The sequence below is a fragment of the Numida meleagris genome, chromosome 1 (genome assembly GCF_002078875.1).
Source record: "Numida meleagris isolate 19003 breed g44 Domestic line chromosome 1, NumMel1.0, whole genome shotgun sequence".
NCBI lineage: Eukaryota > Metazoa > Chordata > Aves > Galliformes > Numididae > Numida > Numida meleagris.
Genome location: NC_034409.1, coordinates 153,648,857 through 153,662,418, shown reverse-complemented (window position 1 = coordinate 153,662,418; position 13,562 = coordinate 153,648,857). Strand labels below are relative to the sequence as shown.

The window sequence follows — 13,562 nt, the reverse complement described above, 5'->3', positions numbered from 1 at the left end:
GCCGTTTCAGTCATTCTTTTCATAATTCAGCCAGGATAAGGCATTGGAATGCAGATTTAGAAGATGAATTCAGAACAATCTTCAAACAGTGATCTGAGAGGAGACAATGCAGTCACAGGAATGGATAAAACTGAAGATCTGGAAACAAAAAGACTGATGAAAATTAGAAGCATGTTATTCTCTACATTTGAGGACTAATTTGTGGACTTACTCCACAAGGGCTTATGGTCTGAATCTGCAGACACTGAAGGAAGTGTAACTTCATGTGCCTGAGTGAGACACACGTGTTTTAAAAAACTGGTCTGCATCAGCAGCAATGACCATCAGGACATCAAACTCAAGGCAGCCAACAATATCCATCCTAACTTCTTGATAGTAGACATCAGTTAATGATTCCACTGCCCTGTTTGTATTACCATTTAAATTAATGCAGCCTCCATGCATTTTTACAGTGAGGACCATTACTTTCTAAACTAGATTTTGGCATAGCCAAATAATGAGTATTTATTTCCTGCTGAAGTAACCCACCTTCACCTATATAGGCTGAGACCATTTTCTTCGCATCCTTCTTTGAAGGCAGTTACTGACTTGAAAAGATGTTACTGCAAACCAAAAGATCTGAAGCTGTAGGCTGTCAGAGGATATCAAATGATAAGCAAATTCACATTTCTAAAGTAATTCTACCAATTTATTAGCAATGCTAGCTCCCGTTCCACAGTAGGGGAGGTAATAACGAAGCCTTGTTAAAGGGCAATGTGATATCTTTTATGTAATGTCTTTTTTAATTTGTGATGAAGTCATTAAAGCAGCACTGTATCTTCTTGAAGCTTCAAACAATAGTCGACATTAAATCTCCTGTACAAAATTAAGGACATTAGTTCACTGGGAAAAATAAGCATCTGTTCTTGCTAATGCTGATGGCCTTCTAAAAATCATTAAACTATTCTAAATTGGCGATGATAAAACAAAGCAAAACTGTTTTAACTTTTTCCAAAGCAAAGAGAAAATCTGTTTTCCTTGTAAATACTGTTCCAAATTTGCCTAGTAAGCTGGTAACCTGTACCTCATAAGGCATTTCTCTCTTATGAAGTTGCCTAAATCTCATTCACCCACAATCATTTAGTTTGTATTTAGCATCTTTTAAACCTGCATTAGTAAAAGCTTCTCTTTACTGTATTTACACAGACTGTAGACCCTGAGTCACGGCTGTCTCTCTAGTCACAGGCTTGAAGGAACTGGTGCTTCAGGCACAGCTGAAATACAGGTGGTAGCTCCCCGGTTCCTTTCAGCTTAACAAGAAAATTGTCTATTCTGCTGTGGGAGTAGGTCACACAGCTTTGTTGTTCTAAGTCTACCCTGAAATCTCAACTGGACTACACTTTCTTCTCTGTTGTGTTCCTTCTGCTGTGTTGCCTTTCAAATCCACATTTGATTGCTCTGCATATGCAACATTTCTGCAGTATAAGAATACTTTCTTAACACCGGTATTCAGAGATGTCGGCTCGCATTTGGACACAGAACACCTTAACACAACGCAAGAAACAGACATACCATGAAACAAAGCAAAATCAAAGGTCTCAGAGAAAGACAGAGATCTTGGAGTTCAGTGCACAGATGGTAAAGAAGAACCTCACAACGTGCTTAACCTATCCTGCAAAAAGATCAAGGACTCCAAAACAAAAACAATGGATCGACTGTCTGGCTTGGTATCCAAACACATCAGAAAATGCTTAGTCTCAGGTTTAATGAATTGCTCTGTCCTGGTTCACAACTGCATCATGTGGGATCTCTATAACCACCACATGTTGTCGAGGGACAACATCAGGTGAAAACCAGGTTACCCAGAGCAACAGATAGAAGACAAATTTCTGATGGAAGTATACGTGGCCAGATAGTGCCTACTCCACCACAACCACACCCTGGGTCTGTTCAGCCTAAGAAGACCGAGAGGGATCTGGTAAGTGTTTATAAATATCTAACAGGAGGTGGGAGGCAAATGGATGAGGCCAGGCTCTTCTGAGTGGTATGTAGCAATAAGACAAGGAGCAGTGGCCTAAAACTTGAACGCAGGAAGTTCCGTACAAACATGCAGAAGAACTTCTTTACAGGAAGGGTGACAGAGCACTGGAACAGGTTGCGCAGAGAGGTTGAGGAGTCTCCTTCTCTGGAGATATCCAAGACCCATCTGGATGCCTACCTGTGTGACCTATCGTAGGGTATCTGCTTTAGCAGGGGGCTGGGCTCGATGATCTCTTGAGGACCTTTCCAACTCCTATGATTCTGTGATTTGACAGAAATGGGAAGTATGAGCCAACTTACAGTTGAAACATGTTTTTGTTTGTATAAGGAATGTTTTTTTCCCCTCCTATCATGCTTCTGCTTTGCTGGAATGGAATTAAAAGGAAATTGAATGTTACTGCTTTTTGAGCTTTTTATTTCTACCTTGTCATGTTACTGTAATGACCAGTGTACACTTTAGCTAGGTTGCTACACAGCAGTATTTTTTTACTGCTTCAGACAATAGGTTGGGAGATTACTACTTCACAAACAATAAGGACAAGCACGATTTTTTTTAAAAAAGGCTTTTATTAAGTCGCAGGTTAAGCACATATTGTTTAATCATTACACACATCAAATTACAAAATAAATTGAAACTTTGGAGTGCACACTCAAATGCTACGGTTATGTCATCTGCTGAAGTAATCTGCCTAGCTGGCATTTTACATTTAACATTTACACTTACAGTTCCCACTTGAAGCAATGATGAAGGCATTTAGCTTACACTCCTTGTGGCCTTGGAGAAGTACCCAGAATCACAGGGGTACCTTTTGGCTCCTGCTCTTTGCTAGTAATTCAGTGCTGGCACTGAGTGACTCTTGAGAAAATCTCCATACCTTTCCCTCACCTGCATCATGCACTGCACTCCACAGGAGCATGAAGGCAACAGGGCATGCTGGCACAGAAGCAGAGCTTTACACAGTTCCCACCTGCCATCATTCCAAACGCATTCGCTTTTATCCATGCAACAGCTGTCCAGTATGCAATTAAACTCTTCTCTACCAGTTGCTCTCCCACCAGGCAAACATTTCAAAAGCCAGGACAGGAGAGGTCTGGCTGGGGGTCCCAAACAGCACTAAATGCATGGCCAAACAATATCCACACTCCTACAGAAAAGCCCTATCTGTGAATCCCACCTTGGAGGAAGTTAAAAGTCAGAAGCGACAGCTAACCAAGGCACAACTACAAACATGTTTCTGGCTGACAGATTCATAAGCCCTGCAAGGAAGCTTTCAGTATGCCAGATAAATGACAATCAGTGACATCGATGGTGGAATTGAGCGCACCCTCAGCAAATTTTGCTGATGACACCAAGCTGAGTGGTGCAGATGACACAATGGAAGGAAGGGATGCCATTCAGAGGGACCTCAACAGACTCAAAATGTGGGCCCAGGTGAATCTAATGAGATTCAGCACAGCAAAGTGCAAGATTTTGCACTTGGGCCTGAAGAATCCCAGGCATATATACAGACTGGGAGGAACAATCCTTGAGAGTAGCCCTACAGAGAAGGACCTGGGGGTCCTGGTGGATGAAAAACTTAACATGAGCCAGCAGTGTGCTCTTGCAGCTCGGAAAGCAAATGGTATCCTGGGCTCCATCAGAAGAGGGGTGGCCAGCAGGGAGTAGGAGGAGATTGTCCCTGTCTACTCTGCCCTCGTGAGGCCCCATCTGGAGTACTGCGTCCAGGCCTGGGGCCCCCAATACAAGAAAGACAGGGAGCTGTTAGAGAGGGTCCAGAGGAGGGCCACAAAGATGATCAGAGGGCTGGAGCACCTCCCCTACGAAGACAGGCTGAGGGAGCTGGGCCTGTTCTGCCTGGAGAAGAGAAGGCTGCAGGGAGACCTCATTGCGGCCTTCCAGTATTTAAAGGGAGTTTATAAACAGGAGAGCAGTCAACTCTTTACCTAACCCTAACTCTTTACTCTGGTAGATAATGGCAGGACAAGGGAAATGGTTTTAAGTTGAAGGAGGGAAGATTTAGGTTGGATATCAGGCAAAGTTCTTTACCAAGAGGGTGGTGAGGCGCTGAAACAGGCTGCCCAGAGAGGTTGTGGATGCCCCATCCTGGAGGTGTTCAAGGCCAGGTTGGATGGGGCCCTGGGCAGCCTGGTCTAGTTATTAAATATGGAGCTTGGAGGCCCTGCCTGTGGCAGGGGGGTTGGAGCTTGATGATCCTTGAGGTCCTTTCCAGCCCAAGCCATTCTATGACTCTATGATAAGGAACAGCCACATATCCTTGGAAAGCACAATTAATTTTATGTTAATTTCAACATCTCACTTTTGCATTTACAGCAAACCTATAACCAGTATGAGATACCAAGCAGGAACATCAAAAAGCCAGCTGTCCTCCAAGACAGGTTTTGGAAAAGTTTGCCTATCTTGCCTGACATTCAGCATCCAAGATGACAAAGCTTTGGCTGCTACCTTTAAGAAGACTCAAAAATGCTGTCCTGATTTGCAAAGTTTTCAAAGTAGAAATGTCTCCCTGCACTCCATCACACTGCAATGCAAGTGCAACTGCAGGGACTTCAGGCACTGCAACAACAGAAGGGGAGCTATTTCTAATTCATACTGCTCAGATCACACTTTAGATCCCACCCCTCTCTTCCCAGTTATGATATTCACCTTCCCAAACAGTTTCACACACATGTCTTTGATAATCACAGCCTTCAAACACTTGTTCCTGTTATGTCTACAAACATCTACATATTCAAAACAGTCTCTGAAGCACATGCTAAACATCTGTTTCAACCATCTTTCTTTTTACAGTTTCAGCTGTTTTCTGGAAAACTGCCATACTAATGGCCAGTTCCTCTGTTAGCAAACTGGAGAATTCATTTTGTATTTATTGATTATTCCCTAATGAAGAGCCATAAAGGTGCTGGAAAATCCTGACCAGACACTACTTAATTAGTACCAAAGCACATAAAATCTCAAATCAAACTGAGCTCTTTGTTCAAAGTCTCAGTCACTGGAAAAGAAAGAGATGACATCATATTCTGCTTTCATTTTCTGCTTACACAGAAGTCTACATGTGTATTAAAAAAAATAAAACCTAAGGAAATTAATAAAACTATATAAATTACTCATTTCCTCTCAGTATCTAAGACGCCAAATAGGTCTTCCAGAATGAAATCACACTTTACTGAAGGAAGTACTCTTCCTGAAGGGACCAGCAATATCTATCATGCACAGAATTTACTGTAAATTAAAATATATATATATAGCATTTGCCTTCTGAAGAATATAAATATTTGTATCGTATATAAAGACACAATACAAAGCATCCAGAAGGGTTTAAAATTACCTCTAATGGATCTGTCTTTTCATCACTGTGGTTCACAAGACAGTCAAACTTCAATGTTCCCTCAGCCTATGCTGTGCTGGTGTATTTTCTGATGGTACTTACTCTTGAGAAGACAGAGAAGTGAGCAAAAGTGCCCTTAAATGTCAATGTTTTTTTACTCCAAACAAGCCTCGAGAACATTCTGAATAACTGATCTCTCCTTGCAAGTCTTTCAAATTAAGCCATCCTGAAAGTTAATGCCCTGTCTTCCACATCATTTAAGTTCTCAATTAAATAATTGAGAAAATAGCAGGAAGGAAAAAAGCTAACAGAAGGAAGCAAAAGCCCATCCTTACACGGCAACAACATTGCTGCTTCTTTAATACTCTCTGCTTGTTGTATCCAAAGCTGGAAGGTGGCTTGAATTCTTCAGCACAGCATAAAATGCACACAAGGAAATAAAGACTCCATGACAGAACAAAACCTCATCTTGTTAGTACCTATAAACATCTCCATTAAACATACATCCTCTTATAGCAATCTGCAATCTCTAATGTAATTACTATCACATATATGAGAAAATGCCATGAACAAGTCCAAAACCTTACTCACCCATTTTCATAAAATCTACCACTCTAACACCAAATGTTTCCTCCACAAAAATTCAACATCGTATTCATAGGGTCAGTTCAGTATTCAGCAGACTCCACGACACTAACTTTAACCATATGAAGCTTCCAGCCCCTTATCACAATGATAAACAAATAAGTTCCACCCCAAAGAGCAGTTTTACAAAGTTTTGCAAGAATAGAAAATGAAATAGGACAAGCTTATAAAGGAAAAATCAGCCATGCTAAGGCAAATAACCCAAGAAGGCAGAATAGCATAAACGTGTGGGCCTTACTGGACATAATGAATATGGCTTCTTTGCTGTTACTCTTCCCCATTATTCAAACTGCTTCGTAATCTTAAAATTAAACTGCAGAAAACATCTTCGCTAAACCAGATAATTTCAGTATGTCTTCCACAGAGTTTTGTGTTCCCAGTAGATAAGATCAGATCACCACATATTGCAAGAAAATGAGCTCCAGAATGGCAACAGAGAAGAGGGCAATACAGCAGGAGGGACAGCTAACCACAGAGTAGCTTGGCAAGGGTCACCAGCGGGATGAAAAATGAAGCCACAAAGAAACCTCTGCTTACCCCTTGCTCAGATTCCAGCAGCTCTGTTTTAACTCTGACTGCCGGCATCCCATCCAGCATTAACATTCTGTTTTCAAAGGCGCTGATGTCCTAAAGCAAAAGAAAAAAAAAAAAAAAAGACAAGGTTAGTTAAAAAAAAAAAAAAAGATGAAAAACATTTGACAAAAATCACTGTTGTAATTGTATAATATTACAGAAGTAAATTTCTTCCAACTGAAATTCATGAATGTGTAATAATAATTTCAAGAAGTAGCTGCCAAGTTGCTGCTTCTGTTAAAATTATATTATCAGTTATCCTTAGAAGAGATCTAAGTCTTTGTAAACAAAATGGGAAAATCATCTCCGTTTATTATTTTTTATTTGAAATTAATCACACACATACATACATTCCCTCCCTTGGGACTGGAAAGGAGAACGGTGACAATGAACAGCTTCAGGTTCTTGGTCATATACAGAGGTATTTGATTTCAATCACACATTTGCATTTCTACATTACCTTGAGCAAGCATGCACTCGAATTCAGACAAATTACTGAAGACCTGCACGTGCAGACTCCATAAACTAACAACTTTAACAAATCTTCAAGTTCCTCATCATTGTCTTGCGAAGTTAACTGCATTTCTCAATCAAAATCTCTATGTGCTCACTCCTCAAACAAAAGAAATTAAAAATATATATGTTAAACCACTGTTTTAGTGATGGACAATACATGCTGAGAACTTCAGTTAGAAGTGCGATTTGCAAAGCTCAAATTCTCTGCATTGACATCCTCACAGTGAACGCCCCATTCCGCTGTTGCCTGAGTGTTTTATGAAGGATGCAGGACAATCTCCTGTGCCCTCAGTTCAGATACCACCTTAACCTGAGTTAATTTTCTAATGCTGCCAAGGTTCAAGGATGGTGTTTGAAAGTGGGCCCCTTCAGCTGCCATTTGGACTGGACAAGACGGTGAGAATAGAGATATTTCATCACTCTGGTGACAGTGTGACCTTATGAATCAAAACACTTTGGTCAGTTGTACAGAACTGTGAAAGCCTCGCAGCTATTTTTCAAAGATGAAACTACGACACATATACAAGCTTCTAAGTGACTCTTTCACAGCTACTTACTTACTTGTGGCCCTGTCTGGAAAGCAGTACTTGAGACTGGAAACTCACTTTCATTCTGTTACCTCATAGTCCTCAATAAATGCACCGCAATCGAAAAAACTCCTCCTGGCAGATCTGCTCGACACTGTGTGGTGCCGTTATCCATAAAGAATTCCTACGTTCATTGCCCTGTTTCTTATCAAGACTCCTTCAGGAGAATTTTAAAGAAAAATGGTATGTCCTAATGCTTCCTAAAAGCTTCTGAAATACACCTTTAAAACTTAAATTACTTTTTTCTAATTAGCGTACTTCATCCCACGACTTTCATATTTGAAGATTTAAGTATCGTGGCAACTGTTAACTTCTTTATGCTCCTTTACTTTGTTGTAATCTAAATATCTAATGGTAAAAAGCAGGGAAACCAACACACCCATGCTTCAGCAGGGTGGCCAGTTTAAAATTCTCACCACCTTCATTTCGAACCCATGCGTTACGGTGCAAAGAGACATGGCTACAGTTCAGTAACACAGGGTAGACAGCAACTTGGTAGTAAAGCAAACACAAAGTGCAACAGAAAGGGAAAAAATCCAAAACAACTAAATTATAAAATTTCAGAGCAAGTAAATTTCAGCTTAACATCTTCACATTCAAACACACCTGGGATGAAGACAAATCAAGCTATTGAGATGTCCCTGTCCATGTTATGTTTCCACTGCATATTTATTTTAAGCTTGTGAGTAACAACAATTACAAAGAAACTCTTGGATCTTTTAAGCAATAAGTTTTGTACCTGTTGATCATTATGCAGTGTTTGAGGTGCAGGGTGGGAAAAGCAGGGGGGAGACTAAGATGCCACAGAACAGGTCTCAGAATCACAGAATCATAGAATGGCCTGGGTTGAAAAGGACCATAAAGATCATCCAGTTTCAACCTCCCTGCTGAGTGCAGGGTTGCCAACCACTAGACCAGGCTGCCCAGAGCCACATCCAGCCTGGCCTTGAATGCCTCCAGGGACGGGGCATCCACAACGTCCGTGGGCAACCTGTTCCAGTGCGTCACCACCCTCTCAGTGAAAAACTTCCTCCTAATATCTAACCTAAATCTCCCCCGTCTCAGTTTAAAACCGTTCCCCCCTCTCAGAAGTCACTCCAGGCTCTACATCCCTCTTCCCAGCAAGGGCTGCCTTGTGTTTAGTTATCAGAAGCAGATCTCGTGCCTTAGGGCATTACAGTGCCTCAGCAGCTTGGGTGTGGTTTGGGGTGGAGCAGCAGCAGGAGCCAGGCTGGCATTCTGGCTCTCCCAGCATGTGTTCTGCAAGCAGGGAAGTCCCCCTTCTTTCTTGATTTATAAGCAGCACAGTTGAGTTTTACAGAAAGATCAGGGACAGACCATAATAAAGCATCCCTTAGGCTGTTTAGCTTGTAGACAAAGAAGGATGAGCTGATATTGCTTTGTGTCCCCGAGGAGGTCTTACCCAAATGAAAAAAGGGACGTGGCCGCTTGCTGCAGGAGGCACAAGCAGAAGGAGGGGGGAAGACAAAGCACGACTGGGGAAAGGCAGGTTTAATGAACTGTTAGAATCTGATTAGAGGCTAATGTCCCTTTTAGTGCTTTGTACCAATTTATAGCTGATACACTTGAACCATTTTTTCCCACTGGCTGTGATAAACTCATTAGTTTTAAAAATGCAAGCTAACCAGAGCCTTTGAAGTTTAAAACGGGTAAATCATGAAAACCTGACTAGTTCATGTACCATTTAACACATTCGCATTTAACTAAATTTTCTCAGCACCTGTTTCCTCTTTTGTTGTCTAAAATCGTATTTCTTAAAAGCAATGCTCTGCCTTTTGAGCATTGCTCTGAAAAATGAGTACAGTGAACAGTGCTGGCTTTTGGGTCATTCATAATTCAAGAGTAGCAGCAATCACGGGAGTAGATTCTTTCCAAACTATTTGATCCCTCTGCATTTGTAACTGAAAGGACATTGTGTGACATATCCGGGCAGACCCGAGCAGATCTAATCTGTGCTTTACACATACGGATGAAATATTTAGCCCAATATTCACTCAGAGAGCTGATCTCTCAGAACTCTGCGCTCCTGCTGTAAGAAGCCTTTGCTCTACAGTATACACAAAGCCATTCTGCAAGTACAGTATAATTGCTGAGGCTTGTATACGGTGGGCAGCCATCTAAGGAGAACGGGCTCAACTGAGACGGGTGGTGAGGTGAATTGAGCTCCCCTTGGAACCCTTTGGTCAGCTGGGCCAGATGGAGCGTTCACACCTGAGCGAGGCCAGGCTGCTCCAGTGCCCCATGATAATTTATTAGGCTCAGGAGACCCACCAGCCGGGATTGCCAATATGATGTATTAAGTCAAAATGTTTTTCACGCCACAGTTCCCTCCTGGTTCACTAAAGCCTACCGTGGCAGCTAAACTGCAGCCCTCTCGCATCTCAAAGGTGAAGGTGATGTGAACTCTTGTGCCAGCCTTTGATGCCTACTCTCCCATCTCCCAGCCCTGCCCACCTGCTGGACTCCACTCACCCACCCAGGCACAACATAGCAGATGCATAACCTAAACCAGGCACATCACCAAGCCTAGCTCTGCGTGGTTTTATGGAAACATCTGCTCTCTTGGATCAATAAACTAACTGATCCTAAAAGACAGAAACTTCTGTTTCTCACTGCTATCCATTTCAGCCTTTCACTGATCAGGTTTGGACATTTACCGTCTTGAAAAATTAACACAAAACACAAAGTATGCCCAAGTTCATACGTGCAACTACAGTTATTACAGCACAATGACTACTATTACAGTAGCTGTCACAGGAATCAAATACGTTTTAAGGCTTACAAGCTCTTTTTCTGAGAAGCAGTCTAAAAAGAAGTCACTTTTATTTTTGAGAAATGCAGTATCAGTCAGTGAAAGAACAGTTCAAAACTCAGCTTTAAATTTACAGCAAACAAGTTTCAGGTTTAATGAGAGTACGTTCAAAAAGCTAAGAGCAGAGAACAGCCCCTAAAAATCTTCCTGTCTCAAATATGACTGATAATTTGTCTTGCTTCTTCATCTTCCAGTCATTTTTACACAAGTTTTCTGCACATGCAGAATTTCAGAATTCATCATTATATTCTCAGTGTATGTTTCCAAAACTTTGGGTTATTTTTCCAGGACTTCCCAATTCATTGTTTGCTTTATCGCAGAACTAAAAAAAAAGCTCACATCACTTCTATGCACCTGCAAAAAGATGACTCTGTTAATTTTCCTGAATACGAATACCTAAATTCATACTATTCCCATTACTTACATTACTACACTGAATATATAGTATCCATCAATCAAAGCAATAGACAACTTGGGGCAAAATATCTGAAGTGATCCATTCAAGGTAAAGCTTTTGAAAATATAATTGAATCTTTTAATGATATAACAATATGATTTTGGAAGTTTGAGAAAAAAAAAAAAACATTTTTCAAGTTCAAGGGAAATTAGAAGAATGAAAGATTACAATCTCTTCTCAAATAGCACTACCATCTCCAAGGGAAGAAGGAGGCAAGGAGAAGCCTTCTCGAATTCTCACAGGAAAGAATCATGAAACTGCCTTCTAACTTAATCTCCTATACTTGCTTCAGACCTTCATTTCCAAAGAAGTAATTTATACACCAATACAATGAGATGTTAGTCATAGAAATGATGTTATCTTTAGGGTAAAGCACACAAGTTAACGTTGCCATAGTATGTATAATAGCAGTTCATTCCAATAAGCGAAGGAAACAACTACCCAATAGAAAATAAAAGAAAATTTATGTGGCTAGAAGGTAATCACTCAACTGGGAATTCTGCCAGGGAATCAGGGTTAACAGTCCATGTCTTGCCATAGGATCTTCATCATACGTAATTATGTATATAGCTGTGTGAAATGCTCAGAATGAAAGCAGAAACTGGCAGTTCTGCATTTTACTCTGAACTTGAATTTCAAATCAAATGCACTAGAAAAGGATTGCTTGCGTTTACTGATGCTTCAAGGAAAAAAAAAGAAAAGGTTGAGCATTAAATTTTCATACCGTTTTCAAGTGAAACTGGGTGTGTTTTATCTGATTCCACTCCAATTCAAAGTTAATTTCCTTTAGTGAGAACAGAACACAGAGTTTGCAGAAGCCTGTGTGAACAATATGGACATAAGCGCTGTGTTTTACATCTTATTTAAATGACAATTTTAACTAGCACAGCAATGGACTTCTGTGAATACACTAGGACATCAGCTCAGCATGTGACGGTAAAGAACAATTAACTACGGCTAACCTTGTTAGCCCTATAAAGAGCTGGGGGTGAACCCAAATGCAGTTCATAAAATTCCAAACATTACAGAATGCCACAGGAGGCTGTAAGAGCAGGGCAATCTACATATAGATATGTATATCACAGACATCCATCTACATGGCATCCAGTGATCACAGAGACATCATCACTCTAGATCTAGGAAATGTATCTTCCAAGATGGCTTCTGAGCGTGGTCTCTCATTACAATGATGCATACTCAGTACAGCCCAGACCTCAATGCTGTCTACAACTGAGAAGCACATGCAATGTGAGAATAACACTCATGGTGTTCTTCTGAGATCTTCTGATGTACCAGACCATGTCCAGCTACACTCTGCTGTTGTAAGTACAAAGACACGCACGTGCAGCACAAGCTTCTAGAATTCCTACTCTGGTTCCTACATTCTAAAAAAAAAAGTACTAATTTTGCAGACAGCAGGTTTCCAAAAGTAGTTAAGGAGCCAAGGGCCTAAGGATGTAGCTATGTTTCCATTTGCTATATATTTTTATAGATCTGTCTCTGGGGAACAAGCTCAAATCCAGACAAGATTCAGTGATTGATAGAAGCAGGAAGAGAACCAGTATCTCAAGTTTCACTTTTGAAATCTTTTTGGTTTGTTTGGGTTTAAATTAGTTTTAGCAAATATAAATAGAAGCAAAGAAATGCGGTCAGCTTCCAGGTGTCAGAGAAGCGTGAAGTGCACTAGCAACGAGAAGCCAATCTGCTATTTCTCTGAATCAGCAAGCAACTCTGTCAGCTTAGACTGCTCAAGACCACTTCACATCAGCTTTGCTTTCCTGACTCTTTTATCCAGCTCTACCAACAGTTATTGATCACTTCTGTAGTATATAATGGTTGTGCTTTAACCTGCCAGGCAGCTAAATACCACACAACTGTGCGCTCACTTCCCACCAAAGTGAAATGAGGGAGAGAGCTGGAAACAAAATAGAACTTGTGGGTTGAGATAAAACCTATTTAATAAGACAGAAAACAAAAAAAGCTACAAAAATATGATGATAACAATATCCATATATATCTCCACTATGCAATTACTTGGCATTCACCAGCCAACACCCAGCTAACAATACAACTGCTTGCCAACTGACACCCTGCTAGCAATCAGTGTCTCACCACCCACCCACCCATGCCCAGCCTTCAGCATGCATCACCTCCTCTTTTTGGCAATATTCAGATCTTTGCCTTCAGGCCAGTACACAAGCTTGGACACAGGCCCCCACTAGGGACAGGACAAGGGGAAATGGCCATAAACTTGAGCACAGGAAGTTGCGCACCAATATGCGAAGGAACTTCTTCACAGTGAGGGTGACGGAGCACTGGAACAGGCTGCCCAGGGGGGTGGAGGATTCTCTTTCTCTGGATATATTCAAGACCCGCCTGGACGCCTACCTGTGCAGCCTGCTGTAGGGAGCCTGCTTTGCAGGGGGGTTGGACTCGATGATCTCTAGAGGTCCTTGCCAACCCCTACAATTCTGTGATTCTGTGATTCCTTTTTGCTAGTTGGTGGGGATATAGCAGTTATTTTATTGATCATATCCATCTGACAACACCATTTTATTCCTAAGAACTGGATCTCTTGTGATGGT

The 13,562-nt window shown here is 41.2% G+C and overlaps 1 protein-coding gene across 6 annotated transcripts in view; it reads right to left on the bottom strand.

The window, feature by feature from the left end:
- Positions 1–13,562, bottom strand: part of KLF12 (Kruppel like factor 12) — a 254,581-nt gene that overhangs the window by 147,889 nt on the left and 93,130 nt on the right. For all 6 annotated transcript variants that reach the window (XM_021417390.1, XM_021417423.1, XM_021417433.1 and 3 more), the window contains one exon: positions 6,549–6,638. In XM_021417390.1, coding sequence (XP_021273065.1) covers positions 6,549–6,638 — 90 coding nt within the window. The remainder of the gene's footprint in view (positions 1–6,548; positions 6,639–13,562) is intronic.